Source organism: Lutra lutra, chromosome 1 (assembly GCF_902655055.1).
Source record: "Lutra lutra chromosome 1, mLutLut1.2, whole genome shotgun sequence".
NCBI lineage: Eukaryota > Metazoa > Chordata > Mammalia > Carnivora > Mustelidae > Lutra > Lutra lutra.
Window position 1 is genome coordinate 170,956,043 of NC_062278.1, and position 21,629 is coordinate 170,977,671.

At 43.0% G+C, this 21,629-nt stretch overlaps 2 protein-coding genes across 7 annotated transcripts in view; one reads left to right on the top strand and one right to left on the bottom strand.

Moving 5' to 3' along the window:
- The first annotated feature begins 4,222 nt into the window (after positions 1–4,222).
- FANCD2OS (FANCD2 opposite strand) lies at positions 4,223–7,524 on the top strand. Of its 3 annotated transcripts, none has more exons than XM_047745175.1 (2): positions 4,223–4,507; positions 6,694–7,524. In XM_047745175.1, exons 1-2 carry the CDS (start codon positions 4,450–4,452, stop codon positions 7,236–7,238), a joined length of 603 nt encoding a protein of 200 aa, XP_047601131.1. In that variant the 5' UTR covers positions 4,223–4,449; the 3' UTR covers positions 7,239–7,524. The 3 variants fall into 3 exon arrangements, with proteins under 3 accessions (XP_047601131.1, XP_047601141.1, XP_047601124.1); XM_047745185.1 differs by having other exon boundaries at positions 4,225–4,745; XM_047745168.1 differs by lacking the exon at positions 4,223–4,507 and adding an exon at positions 4,763–5,603.
- Positions 7,525–8,398: 874 nt separating this feature from the next.
- Positions 8,399–21,629, bottom strand: part of FANCD2 (FA complementation group D2) — a 61,998-nt gene continuing 48,767 nt past the window's right edge. For all 4 annotated transcript variants that reach the window (XM_047745016.1, XM_047745026.1, XM_047745007.1 and 1 more), the window contains 10 exons: positions 20,550–20,643; positions 19,189–19,311; positions 18,306–18,399; positions 17,570–17,641; positions 16,267–16,305; positions 14,702–14,776; positions 13,270–13,344; positions 12,144–12,290; positions 10,212–10,292; positions 8,399–8,825 (listed from right to left, as the gene is read on the bottom strand). In XM_047745016.1, the coding sequence (XP_047600972.1) occupies positions 8,751–8,825; positions 10,212–10,292; positions 12,144–12,290; positions 13,270–13,344; positions 14,702–14,776; positions 16,267–16,305; positions 17,570–17,641; positions 18,306–18,399; positions 19,189–19,311; positions 20,550–20,643 (875 nt within the window). In that variant the 3' untranslated portion in view covers positions 8,399–8,750. The remainder of the gene's footprint in view (positions 8,826–10,211; positions 10,293–12,143; positions 12,291–13,269; positions 13,345–14,701; positions 14,777–16,266; positions 16,306–17,569; positions 17,642–18,305; positions 18,400–19,188; positions 19,312–20,549; positions 20,644–21,629) is intronic.

Sequence of the window (21,629 nt, forward strand, 5' to 3'; positions counted from 1 at the left end):
TGACCTAATCATTTCATTGAGAAAGTCGGTGAAAAAGGGGTGAGGGGAGACACTTTAAGCACAAAGGTGCTCTTTGTAACATTATCTATTTAAAAACCCAAAACAAGGGCGCCTGGGTGGCTCAGTGGGTTAAGCCGCTGCCTTCGGCTCAGGTCATGATCTCGGGGTCCTGGGATCGAGTCCCACATCCGGCTCTCTGCTCAGCGGGGAGCCTGCTTTCCTCTCTCTCTCTCTCTCTCTCTGCCTGCCTCTCTGCCTACTTGTGATCTCTGTCTGTCAAATAAATAAAATAAAAATCTTAAACAAAAAAATAAAAATAATAAAAACCCAAAACAAGGTGCCTGGGTGGCTCAGTGGGTTAAAGCTTCTGCCTTCAGCTCAGGTCATGATCCCAGGGTTCTGGGATCGAGCCCCGCATCAGGCTCTCTGCTCAGCGGGGAGCCTGCTTCCTCCTCTCTCTCTGCCTGCCTCTCTGCCTACTTGTGATCTGTCTGTCAAATAAATAAATTTTAAAAAAAATCTTAAAAAAAAAAAAACCAAAACAACTATATCTCCACAGTTGGGGATGGCTAAACAATGGTATAGCCACCTACTGCAATATCATGCTGTCATTTAAATAGTTATTATGAACACTATGGCAACATACATAATAAACTGAAGGGGAAAACAAAATACAAAATTTTCTTTAATTGCAACTATATGAAAATTATGTCTGCTTGAGGACAAGGATATATGAAAGATGCCAATGTCTGGTTTGTTAAGGTAGTGGAATTGTGGACATTTTACTTTTGTTTAAGGGAATTTTTTCAATCTGCTTTGTGCAATACATGCCTGTCATTAAAAAAAAATGTTCAACAGATAGGTTCTAGCAGCAGCTGGGAAGAAATCTTTACTAACAGTCTTTTACTCAGGTCGGAGATTTTACAAGCAGTAAAGCACTGGACCCTCACAAACCCTGTGGAAAGGAAATCAGGAAGATGCTTTTCATTTTACAGATGAGAAAACTGAAGTTCAAGGTCACACAGTCAATTAAATGATGGACCTTTACCAGTTGATTGCAGACTCCCATATCTTTTCACTGTACCAATCTGAAAACAGATTAAGGTCTCTGAACTCTCCTACGTATTGATAGAAATGGTCACTAAAATAACTAATATCAACCCTAAACATCAAGCCCCAGATATCCAGAGGACTAACTGCCATTCAAGCCCCTGCTTCCTAAGTGGTGCTGTTGTAGTATCTTGCTCACACATCAGAGAGAAGTCGGATAAATCTTCTTTCCCTTTAAAGGCAGGGCATCTGAGTTTCAAATCACAAGTCTACCAGAGAGGAGTCACTTCACCCCTCTGAGCTTTTTTTCTTCATGTGTAATACAGGGACAACAACATGGATGGATTAGGATTGTTGGGGGAATTCTGTAAGAAAGAATAGATAAAACACTAAGCACAGTGCTGGACTCTTCACAAAGCAGACACTCATGATCAGTTTACATTTTATTTCTATGCAGAAAGCAGAAAATTAAGTACCCATATCTATCCAACATTTTTTTCTTTTTCTTTTCTTTTTTTTTTTTTTTAAAGCCAGAGAGATCACAGAGAGGGAGAAGCTGACTCGCCGCTGAGCAAAGAGCCTGATGTGGGGCTCCATCTCAGGACCCTGGGATCATGATCTCAGCCAAAAGCAGCTGCTTAACTGATTGAGCCACCCAGTTGCCCCAACATTTTTGTTTTGGGGGGGTTTGTTTGTGTTTTAAATATTTTTAAAAAGATTTTTTTTGACAGAGATCACAAGTAGGCAGAGAGGCAGGCGGGGAGAGAGAGAGGGGGAAGCAGGCTCCCCGCTGAGCAAAGAGCCTGATGTGGGGCTCGATCCCAGGACCCTGAGATCATGACCTGAGCCAAAGGCAGAGGCTCAACCCACTGAGCCACCCAGGTGCCCCAACATTTTGTTTTTTCTGATTAATGGTCTTCCACGAGATAAGTCAGGCTCAGCTCTTCTCCTTTTGCTGGACTTCTTATTCCTCTGTTCTAGGATCTCCTCTGCAATTCCAAACAACTCAAGGATATGGAGCTGTCCCAGAATGAAGACTATTCCTCTGGACTTCTGGCACTTTCTCCTACATGCTTCAGGAAGCTTGCTGTCAGGCAGACCTTCAATATGGGTTTGCCAGCATGGTAGTTCTTCACTGCAGAAATTGTTTATGATGGGTACAGAGGCAAGCTCTTTGGGAATGTCGCTGGTGCAACAAAGAGTGCTTCTGGGTGGCAGATTGCTTCAGCATAAGAAAACAAGATCCTTGACTTTAGATCTACCATGTGCTTCACAGAACTTGGGGAATCTTGTCAGTGGCTCTGCAGGTAATAATCAGTGTGGGATCAAATTCTTGAGGAAATGTGTCAATTGCATTAAGAATGGTGATGTGACTATGGAGTATTATGCCTCCATCAGAAAGGATGAATACCCAACTTTTGTAGCAACATGGACAGGACTGGAAGAGATTATGCTGAGTGAAATAAGTCAAGCAGAGAGAGTCAATTATCATATGGTTTCACTTCTTTGTGGAGCATAACAAATAGCATGGAGGACATGGGGAGTTACGAGAAGGCAGTTGGGGGAAATTGGAAGGGGAGGTGAACAATGAGAGACTATGGACTCTGAAAAACAATCTGAAGGGTTTGAAGAAGTGGGGGGGTGGGAGGTTGGGGGAACCAGGTGGTGGGTATTAGAGAGGGCACGGGGTGCATGGAGCACTGGGTGTGGTACAAAAACAATGAATACTGTTATGCTGAAAATAAATTTTAAAAAATGATTAAATTTAAAAAATTTAAAAAAAAGAATGGTCATGTGAATCTTTTTTTGCAATCATGTGCACTTGGACCATCATTTATGCAGCTAAGGATATAGCATGTGCACCATGACAATGCTGCTAGCTGCTCTGAAAGAACTGAATCATCTTTTGGCAGAGCAAACATGACGACTGTCATGCCAATCCCTGAGGAAAGTGCACACAGAATGTTGAGCACTGCATGATACAGACAAAGTTGATGTTGTAGGTCATCAGTAATGGGTAGTATGGGAGATTCTGGTTTTCCATATCTGTGTGGTAGCCATGGAACTGCAGTATCAGAGCCAGAGGTAATAGCAAATGGTATCTCCAAAAATAGCTCCCTTAAAGCTGGCAGATGGCACAGAGGACTGTGGTACAGACTGTCATAGCAGCACTAAGCCCTCTCTATCCAACCACTTTTAATTATACAATTTTGCTTTTGGGACTTTAATTAAAAAAACACAACTGTGCAATAAAAACTGTTTGTTTGCTTTTAAAATAACAGTGTCTCTTTTACTCCAGATGAAAATAAAAATAAACTCACTGGAAAACAAAGTTTTGCAATTCAAATCATTTCAGCATCTTCCAAGACTCATCACTCTGCCCCTTTCCATTTTCTGACTTCGCTTCCAAACTCTCCCCTTCTCCTTCCATAGGGTGCAACACACACACACAGGCACACAGCATCTGACAATTCTCCACAAGTGCCTCAAGACCATCTGGTCTTCCAAATCGGGATCTTTAGCCTGACTCCCTCCCCCCTCCCCCCCCCCCCCCCCCCCCCCGCGGCCCCAATCTCTCCTGTTCAGCTTCTCCCAAGGAGCCAGACAAAAGGTGACAGCTGTTGTTTGTGCTGTGCTCTACAGCTGGCAAAGTGCAAGGGCAATTTCTGGGTGTACAAGGTAAGGGCAGGTGAGGCCATTAGTTAATCCTTGCCACAAATACTTCACACTGCCAGGCTGTGGGATAGCCAGGCACTGGGGACATACGAGTCAGTTGGGTAGAGACTCCTCCCTCAGCCTTCCAAGGAAATTGTTTGCAGTGACGCTTACGAAGTTCTCAAATCACTCACTATGGTGAAATGGTCAGGTTTTCAGCTTTGTGAGAAGAGGACGGCATTGTCTTTTTTGAGGTTTAACAGGAGGCAGAAAAAGATTTTTGGTCAGTTAGTCAAGGGAAGACATGTGCTTTTCTTCTTGCTCTTGAGAAGCGAGCATTTATAAATTGTCTCCTTGCGCTGGGATCATTCTAATGCAGAAATGCAAGCTTTGAGCCTGAATAATCCCCTGAGCATTGCTTAGAGTCAAGACGACTAAAAGTCCGGGGACTTTCCAGTAGGCTCCTGACCACACCCTTTGAAGTGGGCGTGCACGCCCGCCAGGACCAGCTCAAAAGCACACAGGTGTAGCGGGGTAAGGAGGAGGCGGCGGAACGAAGAGGGATTCCGAACCGCACGCCTGAAGGTGTAGGCCTGGACCCGGCATTCCAAGGAGGTGGGGGTGGGGAATCCGGCCCTGAAGCCTGTCAGCTGGGCGCATCGAGCCCCCACCCCCGCGGCGGCTCGGGCTCCTCCCGCGGACCTGGGTCACAAAGGCGGTTGCCAGGCGCCGGGTGGAGAAAAGATGCGGCCGGGAAACAGCGGCCGCCACTCTGGAGCGTGCGGCCCACGGAGTTCAGCAGGTGAGCCCCCGGCCCGGATGGTGGGACCGGGCCCGGGCTCCCACCGCCACCTCCGCCTCGGGCCAGAGCCGTCTGGCCCCCACCCCCGGTTAGGAACCCCCGGGGGACAAGCCCCTTCTTCCCGCTGGGAGGGGGAGCCTCCCCACTCCGGGCAGCTCCAGCCTCTCTGCATCAGGATCGCAGTTCACAATTCACGAGGACCTCAGCTGCATTTGGACGCTTACGTCCCCTTTCCCAGGTGGGGAAATCGAGGGACTCGGTTTCTTGGAACGGGAGGACCGTATGAAAGGGAAGATTTTTCGGCCAGGAGTATAAGGTGTTCCCTATTAAAGCAGCCAGAAGACTTCCAAGGTTCAAACCTTCTTGGAGTAGAGGACAGTGATTTCCGGGTAGTGGGAGAAGAGGGGTGAATCGTCTTGATTTAAACTTTAGGTGGAAGTGGCTTAAAGGTCTGGGGTCAGAAGCCCTCTCTCATCCCCAGGTTGGTTCTGTCCAGTAGTTAAGGCGGGACCTTTGATAAAAAGCCTTTTACCTCTGGCCCTATTTGCCCTTAGGAGGGGAGTCAGGAAAAGGATCCTGGGATTAAATAATCTTTTTGGTCATATACTGAGGAATTAACACCCTTCACACACCACCTTGCCAAGGTGCCGTACCAGAGGAGCCCTGATCTTGGATGTATTCTCAGGGTGACGATATCAAGCATCAGAAGACTTTCATAGTCTGCTTGTAATAGATAACCATCCCCTCATTGTCAGTTTCTCATCCTAAAGCAGTCCAGATATTTGAACACAGTAAGTGAAGGAGTGTAGAGATAAGGAGAGACATAACAGTTGAAAGAAAACAATAAATCTCCTTTATACTAACCACTGTCAGGGACAAGTCTTCTGGTTTGAAATGACATCAACTCTTTTTTAAAAATGAACTTTACTGTTTTACTGTGGTGGAGGAGTCAACTTTTCACAGCATCTCCTGGGCAATTACTGGATGGGATGGGATCAGATCTGCTGCTGTTACCTTTTGTGGGAGAAGAGAGAGGGGCAGAGAAATATACTTGGCTGGAAAGAAAAGGGAACTGCTATGCCCCTTAACATAATAGGTAGGTGCTCAAAAAATATTAGCTTCTTCTGAATTCAGTAAAACCTTTTATCTATTGGCAATTTTAAAGTAGAATGATGGAAAATCCAAATTCTACTTAAATAAATTTGTAGTTAGAAACATCTTCCCAGCCTTTTGCTTTTTCTTCAAAGGGGGTAAGAACCAAGATCTTAACCACTAGGTCTCCCATAACAAACCAAAAACAAGACAAAACACACCTAGGAGAATTAGGAAAATCTTTAAAAATTTTTAAGACCATCCTTTGGAAACTTTTCTTCCTACTAGTCTGGTGTAATTCCTCTGAGGTAGTACATTAGTTCAGGGCCCTGAGAAAGCTGTTGCCCCTGTGTCAGAAAACGCGTTTTTAGGGCCAAGAGGAGACTGTCTCCATAATTAATAACGAAAACCTAAGTTCCTTAAAAGGAATGGCGTAAGTTCTCAAACTGTGAGTGCATCAGAATCCCCTGGAGGGTTTGTTTAAATGCAGATTGCAAACTCTACCCCCAGTTTCTGATTCTATAGGTCTGAGGTAGGGCCCAAGAACATGCATTTCTACATTTCCAAATGACACTGAAGCTGCTAGTGCCAGGATCACATTTTGAGAACCACTGGTATAAATAAAGTACCGGGAATTAGAGTCACAAATATTTGGCAAGACATGGCTTTTCTGAGCTTCTAGCCACAAATAATGTCTCATCATGAAGTGCCAGCAGCCTCTGCCACCTCAGAGGTGTAGATTCTGTCTTTAGTAGTTATCAACACAGCATATGTCCTATTAGTGAACTGGGATATTCCTCTTGGGACAAATCCATTTCCTCACCTGTAAAATAGGTTAAGACCTACCTTCAGAGGCTTGTGATTAGATTCAATAAAGTTTCAGTACACATAGCAGTTGCCAGATTCAATACTTGTTACCAACCACTAATGATGCCCTTTATAGAATTACTAGTACCTTTAACATCTATTGGAATCTGTTAATAAGAACTACAAAGTAAGTTAAAGTCAATAATGAAACAAATGTGAATTTAAATGGCCGTGCCCTCACCAAAACCATGCTAGGGAAATTCCATGTTCTGATTCCTCTTCTTTAGGACTGTCAATGGCAGGATACCAGCTCTGGTCACCATGGACCCCACTGGACGAGAGCTTCCAATGGCTGCGGCACACAACACCTACACCTTCTTCAAAGCATCCCTTTAGGGCTTCCCCCTGCTTCCCACATACCCCTTCTGACCTTGAAGTGCAGTTGTGCTTTCAAGAGGTCACTCTAGTCCTAGACAGCCCATTTCTGGAGCCTGGGGTGAGTCCCAAGTTACCCTGCCACACATCAGAGCTCCGAACCATGAACAACAAGAAAGGGCTGGTCAGGAAGCCCCAGCCTGTCCGTCTCAGTGGAGTGGATTCCGTGTTCGGCAGGGTCATCACAGCTCAGCCACCAAAATGGACTGGGACCTTCAGAGTTTCAGACAAATCAGCCTTTTGCAAAATCATCAGCCGGGAGAACCAGTGGCCCACTGGACTTAAGGAACCTCAGATTCAGATGACAGTGACCATGTGCAAGCAGATGCTGCGCTCTATCCTCTTATTGTATGCAACATACAAGAAGTGCACCTTTGCCTTGCAACACTCCAAGTAAAGGGTTCCCATCTGATTCCTGTTCCTCATACCATATCCTATGCTATGTGCCTGAAGCTTACAGAAACCTGTCCATGTAAAGGAAACTGACATCACCCGAACCATCTTGTTTTTCTGTCAAGCAGTGACAATTCAGGAACTCCTATGCCACCCTCCCCCGCCCAAAGGCCAGTGACAGAGCAAAGGAGAACATTTCCATTGTAAAGCTGAATAACATTTAAAAGAGAGTCAAACTAGTGTTGACATGTACATGTGAGAAAGAACCATTAAACCATATAAACCAATGAGCCTAGTGTGAACTCACTTAAAACATCGAAGACCACAATGAGATGGGGAAACAAAGGGTGTCAAGGAAGATTATGGCTTTCCATGTACATGAGGATGAAGGGGTCAAAAATATACAGACGGGTCAAGGATTAAAAAAAAACCAATCAGGTCATGATCCCAGGGTCCTGGGATCAAGCCCTGCATCGGGCTCTCTGCTCAATGGGGAGCCTGCTTTCTCCTCTCTATCTCTGCCTGCCTTTCTGCCTACTTGTGATCTGTCAAATAAATAAAAATCTTAAAAAAAAAAAACAAAAAACCAAACCAACAAACAAAGCAAATGATCTCCCCCACCAAACCAACAACAAAAAACCCTAACCAACCACATCCTAATACCATTGGAGTACAAAAGTGGATAGTAATATTAGCAAATATTAAAGAATATTTATAGCCTGGTAAGAAAGAACTTGGAAGCAGCAATGAAACTGGGCTTTCTGGCAGAACACAAGAGAGCTCCCCATTTTAGCACTGTTCTAACAAATCTATAGGTGTAACTCAGAATAATGTGGAAATAAACATATATACAAAAGTCAACACAAGTTTGATGGTGACTTTTCCCTTTTTATCTTACATCTACACGACCAAAAAAATTTTAAAAAGCAGCCAGAATTATCCTTTTGGACTTTCTTTGGGCATTGACCAGAAATTTGTCATTCCTCCAAAAATATCACAAAGATCTTATCTCAAATAAAGATGATCTTTAGAACAGGAAACGTGATTTTAATTGGTAGAACTGATGTGTTGGCACCAGTTCCCATTACTTCTCTGCACAAATCCTAACTGAATTCCATGTAATTCTTGATTGATGAAGAAAATTCAGAAAGAGAAATGAGGTAGTTGAGGCAGAACTTAAAACAGAATTTATTTGTAAAACTGGCAATCTAACTAAAACAATCCTAAATTCTAAGTGTCAAAACTAGCTCCCAAAGCCCAGAATCGTGAGTATTCCACAGCAAAGCACCACCACATTTGCCCAGACAGGTAAGTAATGCTACAGTGGAAATCCTGAGCCAGGGTCTCTGATGATGTTAGATGACCTATGAAATTCACAATTAAGGTGATTCAGTAAAGCCCACTCTTGTAATGACAGAACAGGATGCTTCCAGTAAGGAAGATAGATTTCAAACCCTGAACACAAAATGGGAAGAGTCTAGCAGAGATGGAGAAGGGGCACCCATCTCTCTGTGGTCTAATCGGAGTCACCATCACCCTCTTCACTATCTTGCTCCTTTTCTTCATCACTTACTTCATCTTCTTCACCATCCTAAGGGGCAAAGGATAATTAGATATTTTAGGTCATCTAGGTGTCCCCATAAATTACAATACTGCTCCCACAGGATTTATAACTGTACTGTATCATTGTTAAAACCAATGATAGCTGTTAAGCCACTCATTTTTTCTAAAAAAGGAAACGTGCCCATTTTTCTTGTATCATGACCATGGAGGGAGGTCACTGTGATACTGACCTATGACATTCTGCAACTGAACCAAATTCACATGATTTTTTAAATAAGCCATTGTCTTCCACTTAATACAGAATGAAATGTTTGCGAAATTAAGAATTCTGGGGACGCCTGGGTGGCTCAGTTGGTTAAGCAGCTGCCTTCGGCTCAGGTCATGATCCCAGCGTCCTGGGATCGAGTCCCGCATCGGGCTCCTTGCTCATCAGGGAGCCTGCTTCTCCCTCTGCCTCTGCCTGCCATTCTGTCTGCCTGTGCTCGCTCTCTCTCCCTCTCTCTCTGACAAATAAATAAATAAAAAAATCTTAAAAAAAAAAAAAAAAAAAGAATTCTGGTATATCTCAATAAGGAATTCAGCATAAAATCCTTTGGTTTGCAACTCTAACCTGGGAGGTTTGCTTACCAAACTAATAGAGTACCATCTGCTTCAAAAATTTTTAATGAGAACAAGGTAGAGGTATACTATATAAATAATAAAAGTATTTTTCATGCTAAATGATCTTTCTGCATTAGCCTCAAATTGTATTATAGAGAGGCTTCACAGCAGGGGTTCTTAAATCTGAGCTTCTTGGTGTCCAAAACCCATGTGAATTTAAGGAGAATTTTATAAACATAATACATTTTCCTACAGCTTTCTTCAAAGTCTTGAAAGTAGCCCAGAAAAGAATAAGGACCCTTACTCTTACTATAGTCCCCAGTGAATGCAGCTTTTGATGCATTTATATTTCTATTTTATATATTCAAACCACATATTTAAATGTTTTAACTTACTCTCAGCACTCAAAGAACACAGAACACTCAAGCTTTTCTCCCCTCTAAAATTATTTCAGATATGAATTTAATATGAATAATGAAAGGGAATTTTTAACTCTAACATATGCCACAACTTGAGATACTCTTCTGGCCCCCAAAGAATTCATATAAAAACAGAAGTTTTTCTGGAGAGAATGGAGATGGGCACAGAAGTCTTTGATAATAAACATAAGCAGGGAGGGGTGCCTGGCTGGCTCAGTTGGAAGGACAGGTAACTTTTGATCTCAGTTCAAGCCCCAGGTACAGTGTAGAGATAACTAAAATAAGTAAACTTAAATAAAAAATTAGCAGTAAAAGTTCTATACTTTCTACTGACTCAGAATAAGAAACAAAATGCAACAAGCCACTGCACACTCTGGGGCCTTATGCAGAGATACCTCCGTTGCTTTGCTCTTGGAGACCTGGGATGCTGTATCATCCTCACTTTCCTCGGAGTTCTGGGACACAATCTCTTCACCCTAAACGTGAATGGGGCAAGACAAATGGTGGGTTATAATTATCATATTTGGGGTCTCAAGAGGAGAAGGGCTTAGTTTACAGGCAATGGGAAAGATAATATTCTAGGCATTCTAACATGGTCAAACACAGACATCAACCTGTGATCTAGCACCTAGAGAAGTGATAATCAACCCAAGGTTTCTGAGATATGTGTGGGACTAATATAATATGTAGTTTTGCAACTAGTCCATTGCTGTATTCTAGTATCATACTAGATTTTACAAGGCCAGGGTATATTGGTGACTCTTTCAGTAAATGTTGAGTACTGCTGAGATTTCCAAAGACCTTAAAGTACATGACCACCAACACACCAACTACAAATGGCCATGTTGAGGCTGAAAGACAGTATACAAAGTGGTTTAAGAACATCAGCTTTGGGGGCACCTGGGTGGCTCAGTGGATTAAAGCCTCTGCCTTCGGCTCGGGTCATGGTCCCAGAGTTCTGGGATCGAGCCCCACATCAGGCTCTCTACTTGATGGGGAGCCTGCTTCCTCCTCTCTCTCTGCCTATCTCCTCTGCCTACTTGTAATCTCTGTCAAATAAATAAATAAAAATCTAAAAAAAAAAAAAGAACATCAGCTTTGTATCATTTCTGTTTGGACTCAAACCGTGGCACTTCTCACTTATTGCTGAATGACTTTAGGTAAGTTACTTAACACCTTTAAGGTTTATTTTTCTCATGGAAATAACAGTATTGTTTTATTACAGTGCTTTGTTTAATAGTATTGTGGAAATATCTCATAAAACAAACGTGATGAAAGGAAACTAAGTCTCCAGGGTGCTATTCTTTTCATATATAAGATTATAAGCCCCTCAGCTATTGTAAACATGAATGAAAAGGGCTTGGATTCTATATGAAAATTGCTAAAACTCGGGGCACCTGGGTGGCTCAGTCGTTAAGCGTCTGCCTTCAGCTTGGGTCACAATCCCAGGGTCCTGGGATCGAGCCCCACATCAGACTCCCTACTCACTGGGAAGTCTGCTTCTCCTTCTCCCTCTCTCTGCCTGCCACTCCCCCTGCTTGTGTGCTTTCTATCTCTCTCAAATAAATAAAAAAATAAAATCCTTAAGAAAAGAGAAAAGAAAAAAGAAAATTGCTAAAACTCCAAAGCAGTACTATAAGCCATAGAAGATTTCAGCCAGACAGTTCAAGGACCTTAGAAATGTTTATTTGTTAAAATTAGGCAGAGAATAATTTCAGAAATAAGACAGAGTGTTTCAGAAAAAGACCCAAAATAATTTTTTAAAAAGTCTGTCCACATAAACTAATGTTATTATGAATCTACCTTCAGTAGTACTTACAGCAGGAGCCCACTCTGGCCAAGGAAAGAGGTTTTATTGATCTGCCTCTTCTATCTCTGAGGCCTTGTTGTTACAGTGGTATGGCTAGGAGGAGGGGTAGAACTCATAACTAAGACCAGAAGCATGACTAAGACCCATGATTAAGACTTAATTTTAAGAGCTAAATGGCCACAACCTTAAGAGAAAGGCAGTCTTGGGGCGCCTGGGTGGCTCAGTGGGTTAAAGCCTCTGCCTTCGGCTCGGGTCATGATCCCAGGGTCCTGGGATCGAGCCCCGCATCGGGCTCTCTGCTCGGCGGGGAGCCTGCTTCCTCCTCTCTCTCTCTGCCTATCTCGCTGCCTACCTGTGATCTCTGTCAAATAAATAAATAAAAATCTTAAAAAAAAAAAAAAAAAGAGAGAAAGGCAGTCTTTTAGAGAGAACAAGGCTTAGCTCACCTCCTTGACATACTTCTGATGCTCTCACAAAGAGTGGGAGTAGATTATCCCGGGCTGGGCCCTAGGCTTACCTGCAAGTCCCGATTTTTGAGGTTGCCCAGCCAGAAAGCCTCCCTGCAATTGTTGAAGATAAGCATGGCTTTCACTCTGCAAACTAAAAGCTCCAGGGTCTTTTTGAGCAAGGGCACATGTTTGGTGAGTTTCGTGTCCTGGTGAATCTAAATGGAAACAAATGCACCAACTCATCTGGATTTATCATTATGCTTTCACATTCCTATATAGAAACTTCTGAGTTCCTGATATCCTGAACACTGAATAAGAGCATAAGTCCTCCCAATATAGGCCTGAGACATGTTCCATTAAACAGTAGTTTGACAGAATACTCTGAAGAGAATGAAAGCTCTCCTTCAAGATAAAAGAGTCTAGAAGACATACTACCAACACCTTAGGTTCTTCTTCATAACCTCTTATTGACCAATTATCAATGAATTTACCTAACATATTCTTAAACATGTATTATACTGATATTAAACAACAGAGTATCCCTATTTAGCTAGGGGTCCTTAAAACTCCTCTGTTCAGCAACTTCTAAAGTTAGAACCGGGGAGGAAGTGAGCAATAGAAACTGGACTGAGAAAGAATTTGGTTTGCTCATGACTACAGAGCTCTATGGTTCTGTGTTTCTTCAGACAAAAAGTGACAACGGTTCAACTGTAGGCTTTAAGTGGAAAAATCCTCTAATGGTAAAATGTTCTCACAAGAGACAGATGTGTTCCTTGACAAGTAAATAGTACAGCTGAAAAGCTCTGAATATGGCTGGTTTTAGAACCACCTCTTGTCTCTAGCAGAGATTCATCACTTACATAATATTCCTCCCACCCAGAGTACTTTATAGAAGCAACATGTCCACCAACATTCTCTCTCTCTCACCAAAGAGAAGCTTCTAGAGGAAAGAGTGGTATGGAGTTTGAGTCAAACTTTAGATGCAGAAACTGCCCTCTACATGACTGCCCAATTTCAACTAGCAAATAAGGATCTGACCACTCTGAATTAAACTGCCTTTGAACAGACGGTCTCAAAAATAAAGACTAAAGAAGGGTTAACAAGGAAGAAGGAACTGGAGCCTGTGGATCTCCTAATCACACTGCAGATTAAGCCAACAGGTGGGCTGGTGCCATGGCCTACTTTCCTTCTTACCTTGGAATGCCCACACAGGTGATGAAGCAGCCTTGTATCCAGCTGGAAGGTTTCCAGTAAGCTCAGAACATCCTCCTACAACCAACCAAATCACAAATGCCATATTAAATGCTCTCATTTCATTTTAGATGCAACCAAGGGCTCCAAAGAGGAGAAACTCCACAGGTTCTGTGTATTAGCAATCATCTCAACTTGGCCCTCGAAGCTAGGGCTAACTAGTTATCTCCCCTTTCTCTTTCTAGATTATGAGGAACCAACACCAACAAATACTATAAGACTGTCTTGCAAACTTGCTAAATATGTGTAAGAAATCATCACCTTTGTTACTATCCTTATTTTACTACTATAACCCTGGATCTCACTTGGCCAAAAAAACCTCTCTAGACTACCTATTACAGGTAGTTACTGGCTCAGTCAGTTAAGCATCTGACTTTGGCTCAGGTCATGATCTCAGAGTCCTGAGATCAAGCCCTGCATCAGGTTCCCTGCTCAGTGGGGAGTCTGCTTCTCCCTCTCCATCTCTCCCTGCCACTCCCCCTGCTCGTGCTCTCTCTAATGAATAAATAAAATCTTTAGGGGCACCTGGGTGGCTCATTGGGTTAAGCCTCTACCTTCAGCTCAGGTCATAATCTCAGGGTCCTGGGATCAAGCCCTGCATCGGACTTTCTGCTCAGCAGGGAGCCTGCCTCCCCGCCTCTCTCTGCCTGCCTCTCTTGCCTACTTGTGATCTGTCAAATAAATAAAATCTTAAAAAAAATAATAAAATCTTTAAAAAAAATTCTGCATGTTAAAAAAGACTACCCATTAGGGACGCCTGGGAGTCTCAGTTGGTTGGACGACTGCCTTCGGCTCAGGTCATGATCCCGGAGTCCCGGGATCGAGTCCCGCATCGGGCTCCCAGCTCCGTGGGGAGTCTGCTTCTCCCTCTGACCTTCTCCTCGCTCATGCTCTCTCTGTCTCTCTCTCAAATAAATAAATAAAATCTTTTAAAAAAAAAAAAAAGACTACCCATTAAAATAGCAAAGAGTTTATGACACAAATGAGATGATTATTATTATTGTTGTTGTTATTCCTGAGGGTAGACCTAGATAAGTGCAAAGGAATAAGCAAATGACATGCTGATATGTGAGGTCCTGGGAGTTTAACAAGACAACAAAATCCAGCTAAAAGGAGCGACAACCCTCAGATCCCATATAGAAGTAGAAGGGTGGGTTTAATCAGAGTGGATCTGAAGTTCAGCCTACTTTGGAATATTCAGTCCACTATGGGCATCTCTGGTGATAGCTGAAGTGGACCAAAGGAGCCAGAGTAGAACTGTGGCCCAGAACCTGGGCAAGGGAACTGCCCACACTCCCAGCCTATGAGCCACTGTGGACAGATCTGCTAAGTAACTGTACAGAGCACATCTTTCTTCTATGCTCTCAGTTCTTACCCGGTGTTTTCTAAAACTGAAGTCAAGGAGCGGCATACACTGCTTCAGAAATGCTTCCACAAAGAGGCGCCCGTACTGAAGAAGAGGAGAGACAACTGGTGATGACCTCTACTGAGATCTTTCACATGAAGGGCCCCTACCTCAGGAAGCAGAGCATCACCCAGCCCAGGAGTTTTATTTTCTTATTTATATATATATATGAGAAATAAACTGGGAAGAGTGCAAAAGGTTAATTTGGAGAACATAAGCTTAATGCAAAAACTAAATGGGCCTGTTAACTAAGCCTCAGAGTTAGGCAGACTTTTCTACCCTAGACACAGCCAATGGGCAGGGGCCTTGCTCAATGTAAGAAAGGGGGCATAGAAAACAGGTGCACCAGCTGTCTGAGAACCACTTACTTCCCAAAGGAAAAACTGTGTAGAGCTGAGGAAGCATATAACCAACTGCCAAATTTACCAATCAGATAAATCACTGCCCCTACTCACTCATCTTCTGTACTGGCTCCAGGGTGGAGTAAAGAAGAGAGGAGCCAGGGGTAACAAGAATGGGGAGCCATCTACTTGAAGGAACCACAAGGAGACGGAAAGACACATTCTCCTCACAACATATCCTAGCTCCTAACCCAACATCAAATCTAGGCCTAATCTGGACTCTCTCTTTGGGAGAGAAGTTGGGAGATTATCAGGATACCAGCTTCCACATTCATGAGGCCAGCCATGGGCTTTAAAAAGAGGAATCGGGGGTGCCCGGGTGGCACAGTCAGTTAAGCATCCAACTCTTGATTTCAGCTCAGGTCATGATCTCAGGGTCATGAGCTCAAACCCTGCATCAGGTCCCACACTCAGAGTGGGGTCTAATTAAAACTCTCTCCCTTTCCCTCTGCCCTTCCACCCTGTGTGTGTGCGTGCTCTTTCTCGCTCTCAAATAAATAAATCTTTAAAAATAAATAAAATAGGGGTGCCTGGGTGGCTCAGTGGGTTAAGCCTCTGCCTTTAGCTCAGGTCATGATCTTGGGGTCCTGGGATCAAGCCCCGCATTGCGGGGGGTCTCTGCTCGGCAGGGAGCCTACTTCCCCTGCCCCTGCCTGACTCTCTTCCTACTTGTGATCTCTCTCTGTCCAATAAATAAATCTTAAAAAAAAATATATATATATATATATGCATATATATATACACATTAAAAAAATATATATATATACATTTTAAAAATATATAAATAAATAAAATAAAGTAAAATAATAAAAAGAGGAATCACCTACCACTCCTTCCTCCCTCTTGCCTGGGAAGGGATGGCAATGAGTGAGCTGTCCCGAAGCTACTCCCCATAGTTCTCAGACTCAGACCAAAAGTTTTCAAACTCAGAGGAAAAGTTTTCCCACACTAGTCATCCCACTAGTGTGGGAAAAAAACATATCCACTGTCTTTTTTAAACGACCACCCGTTAACACAGATTCTGGAAACTCTGGCTTGTAGGGCAAAGTATTAAGCAACCCCTTTCAGTTGAGGACATTTCTAGAAAGATCCACAGAAAAATAGATACTAAAGAGGACCAGGTCAACCTCTCACCTTCAAACATACATGTAGAACAGGACGGCTATCAAATACCTGGAGACACAAAAGATAAGAAACCAGAGCTGAGGTCTGCTCCTTTCAGCACCCCAGCCTCTTCCCCATTGTGCACAGTATGGCTCTTGGTATCATAGAGAATTCTAAAATGAAGAAGGCATGTCAACAATTAAATTAATTATGAAACAGAATAAAGTAATCACTATCACTGAGGTTCAAAAAAAGGAATTAGAGATTATGCTGAGTGAAATAAGTCAAGCAGAGAGAGTCAATTATCATATGGTTTCACTTATTTGTGGAGCCTAACAAATAGCATGGAGGACAAAGGGAGTTAGAGAGGAGAAGGGAGTTGGGGGAAATTGGAAGGGGAGGTGAACCATGAGACTGTGGACTCTGAAAAACAATCTGAGGGTTTTGAAGGGGCAGGGGGGTGGGAGGTTGGGGGAACCAGGTGGTGGGTATTAGAGAGGGCACGGATTGCATGGAGCACTGGGTGTGGTGCGAAAACAAGGAATACTGTTATGCTGAAAAAAATAAAAATAAAAATAAAAATTAAAAAAAGGAATTAGGGAAGCAAAGAAGAGTAAGAAATTGATTCTGACAGGATATTAAGAAGATGGCATTATAGGGCGCCTGGGTGGCTCAGTTGGTTAAGTGACTGCCTTTGGCTCAGGTCATGATCCTGGGGTCCTGGGATCAAGTCCTGCATAGGGTTCCCAGCTTAGCGAGGAGTCTACTTCTCTCTGTTACCTTCTCCCCTCTCATGCTCTCTCTCTCTCGTTCTTTACTCTCTCAAATAAATAAATAAATAAAACTTTAAAAAAAAGAAGAAGAAGAAGATGGCATTATAGAAGTCCAAACCTTGATGTGAAGCCTTAAGGAAGATGGATGAGAAGTGGAAAGGAAAGAGAATGATATTCTGAGCTGGGAAAATGGCCTAGCAAAATCATGGAGTGGGTTAGAGTACAGTGTGTGTTTGAGGGATAAAGAAGGCATTCAGGGTTGGAAGAAAGAATGGGAATGTACTTGGGTCACAGAGGACCCAAGACAAGGTGAGAGCCATTAAATAGTATTGTGGCACAGACACGGATGGAGAAAGGAAGAGAAGGAAAAAGACACCACCTAGGGATAGAAGGGGTTATCCAGGATGGGCAGAGGGTCAAGGAAAGAAGACAAGTGAGAACAGGTCCCCCAAGGAAGAGAGGGGAAACGAGCAGGGAGAGTCCATTTTGGAAGCCAGGACCCTTCTCGGTTTCTGTATTTAGCTGGCGAGGTGGGTCAAGGAGCCTACACACTCACTCACCTTTATTAGGTTGATGAGGATACTGAAGTCTCGAACAGCCATATTCCAGTAGAGGAGCTTCTCCTCATGAATCTGGGGGCAACCAAATATACAGGTACTTCTGAACCAGCCAAGTACTTCTCTTACTGTATTTCCACTAATATATGGGTCCTAGATTACATAGCTTTTCAAAGATTAATTTAAGCCAATTATTCTCTCAATGAGATGTTACCAGTGTAACCCACAAGATGGTTCTAAGGCCTGCACAGGGTGCCTTATAGAGAGTTTCTAAAGAGGACTCCTTGTCAGTAACTGACAAGTAGGAAAAAGCCTCTGCAACATACCTGCTGGTGATTGGATCCCTGTGGCTTCTCTGATCCCTATGCTCTCAGCAGTCTAGCTCAGTCCTGGTTAGCAGGCAGTAGCACAGCATCTTAAATAAGCCTGCTCCCCTCATGCCAGCTCACAAGCAGCAAACTGCTGGGCATGGGAGGCTGCGACCAAAGACATTTTTTCCAGAGCTGCGGCTTATGGAGCAGTCTGAGCCTTCCCCTGGGCAGTAGCCAGGAAATATAGAGCCCAATCCTCCCTCAAACTGGAACAAAAAGAAATTAAACCAGGAACTCTTTGAAAAAGAATTCTGAATCTCTCTAACTCAAAGGAAGTAGCTTAGAAGAAATTCTGACCCAAGAAATAAAAGATGCAGCGGCATCCTAGTAACCAGGTCTACCTCTTGTGGTGGGAGTATCTGACCCACCTGTTGTGAGTCTGCTGCGGTGCCAGCCTGAAGACCCTTTACTGTCTTTTCTAGTTCAGCCATCATCACACGGAAGAAAATGACAAAGGTGTGCCTAGAAGACATACACGTTTATACAACGATGACTGGTTAGAAAGAACTTCCAAGAAAGTCAAGAAACTAAAAGTCATTTCCTTCTCCGCCTCTCAGAATTTCCTTTCACTAGGGTCCACTGTTAAAGGGTGGGGGAGTGGAAAGGATTCATAAAGGAGCCCAAGAAAATGACCTGTCAAACAATGGAATTAACTTTATGAAGGGAGACCATGTAGTGGCATGGGAGAGCTGTGAGGTGGCAGTAAGAAGATCCAAGTTCAAGTTCCTAATTCCATACTTACTGTCTGTGTAAGTCTGAGTAAGTTCCCCTCTAATGCTCATTTTCCTCATCAGTACAACAGAGATAATAACACCCACCTCACAGAATTGCTGAAAGGGTTCAATAACATGGGGAATGTTGAAGGTGCTTTACCTACTTTGTATGAGACAAAACCCACTGAGATGTGTGTGACCAGATACAACCATCACTTTATCCCAAGATGGTTAACGATATTAGAGAGTCTCACTTAGAAAGGATGAAAATACTAACATGAAATGTTTGGTGACTAAATCTTTGTCTTTTAAGACTCTACTGAAAATTCAAGCCTCACTAAGGTCCTTTCACATGGGCTGGCTGAGAGCCCCTTGAAAAGAATGCATAGAAGACATTCTATGTGTTGAATGAATGACTGTTTCTACCATCTGTATCAGAATTTGATGAAGGGTGAGGTAGTTATTTGGAAACTACATATATTGGACAATGTGATTCTATTCTAATTAGGGGAAAAACTGGAGGAGAGAACTCCCTTACCTGTTCAGGGTAGGGAATGTGGAAGAAGATGCATCTTTAGGAGAATTGATCAGTTCTGGGACACCAACTCCAGCAATCTCCTCTATGGCCTTCAGAACACTGTTTGTATGCTCCAGGTAAATGCTGCATTGAGAGCCACAGGAATATAAATACATGTTACAGAATTCCTAAATGAAGAATTCTTTCTTGACATATTACCAAGTACTTTGCTTTATCTATCTATTTATTATTTTAAAGATTTTATTTATTTAGAGAGTGCATGTATAGGTGTGCCCATGCAAGCAGGGGGAGCAGCAGGAGAGAGAGAAGAGAATCCCAAGCAGACTCTGCACTGAGCATGGAGCCTGACACGGGACTCAGTCTCATTACCCTGAGATCACGACCTGAACCGAAATCATGAGTTGGTCCCTTAACCACCCGAGCCACCCAGTTGCCTTAGCCAGTCGTTTTAGCTTTAAAAAAACTACTAGCATTTATTTTAAAAATTTTAAAAAAAGATTTTATATATTTAAGAGAGAGAGAGCATGAGCAGGGGAAGGGGCAGAGGGAGAGGAGAAGGAGACTGCCAGCTGAGCAGGGAGCCCCATGAGGGGCTTGACCCCAGGACCCTGGGATCATGATCGGAGCCTGAGGCAGATGCTTGACTAACTGAGCCACCCAGGTGCCCCTACTGTAATTTATTTTTAATAAAATGAAGATTCCAGGTAATTATCAGGAGGTAAAGGAAATGATGTTTCAATTGGATATATAGTTTGACACTTTGGAAGTGATGGATGAGTCTTGGATATATAGTAGGTAACAAATAATTACCTAACTCTAACAAGGCAAAACACAACAGCAGACTCCTCCACTTCCTCCAGCTAGTCAGGAACTAACTGACAGTATAAAATAGAACCAGTGGGGCGCCTGGGTGGCTCAGTTGGTCAAGCGTCTGCCTTCGGCTCCAGTCATAATCCTGGGGTCCTGGGATGGAGCCCCACATCGGGCTCCCTGCTCAGTGGGAAGTCTGCTTCTCCCTCTCCCTCTGTTGTTCCCCCTTCTTGTGTTGTCTCTCTGTCAAATAAGTAAAATTTAAAAAAATAAAATAAAATAAAATAGAACCAGAGGGTCTTATGATCCACATATTCCAAATTCTGTTAATGTATTAATTTATTCCATTTTTCTATTCAAGTATAATTAACATACCACATTATATTAGTTTCAGGTGTATAGCATGATACAATTTTTGTTTATTTCAAACCTACTTCTTCGTTTCCAAGTTCCCCTTAACCATGGCAATTTCTCAGTCTTTGACCATGTGAGAGATCCCAACAGTGGCAAAATGGTCTATTTGGTTCATGGAAAGAAACCGAGCCTCTTACCTGAGCAAAGTATGGAGCTGTTCAGTAGGGAGGCTATTCTTCTCTTTTTCCCCACTTGGCCACACCCGACAGAGGAACTGTTTGGCCAATGAAGCTGTTGAGAAATAAGACAAATACCTCATGCATGGAAAATTGACTATACTCTTGTTTTTCAGGTTCTTGGGGGATGATTAATGAGCAAAAGGATTTTTTTTTTATATTTACTCTGAAGTTCCTAGTCTGACAATTGCTCCACTGGTCCCTCTACCAGAAATAAACCCATTTGTCTAGGACACAATGCATCCTACAATCTCACCCTGCCCTAACAAACACACAAACATGAACTGAATAGACACACACTGCTGGGCATTAGGGAAACCAATCTTGTTCCTCCTGGGCAGATCAATAAGCCATGCTCATCTTAAAGAGTCATACCAAATCCTCCTCTTTTAATCAACAGGAAATAATAAAAGGTTTGTTTTGCATTTTCTTCTTGCTTTCTGTGTGTGCTGTCAATTAGGATATATAATTAGTCAGTTGCATTCAAAGAGCTATGACAAAAAGTAGTTAAAGAAAAAGATCTGAATAGGTGGCTCAGTCAGTTAAGCATCTGCCTTCAGCTCAGGTCGTGATCCCAGGTCCTGGGATTGAGCCCTGCATTGGGCTCTCCTTCTCCTCCTAGTTCACACTCTATCCCCCATCTCTGTGTCTCTCTCAAATAAATAAAATCCTTTTTTTTTTTTTTAAAAGATTATTTATTTATTTATTTGACAGAGAGAGATCACAAGTAGACAGAGAGGCAGGCAGAGAGAGAGAGGAGGAAGCAGGCTTCCTGCTGAGCAGAGAGCCCAACATGGGGCTCGATCCCAGGACCCTGAGATCATGACCTGAGCCGAAGGCAGCGGCTTAACCCACTGAGCCACCCAGGCGCCCCTCAAATAAATAAAATCCTTTAAGAAAAGAAAAAAGATCAGAAACTGGGCCCAGCCTTTCTTTATACTTAATCAAATCTTGATTTCTCCTTTCTCCCATTTTACTAACCTAGCAGTTTGTGTCTCTTTTTGTCAAATGTCTCAGATAATTTACGAAAAAGGACATGAA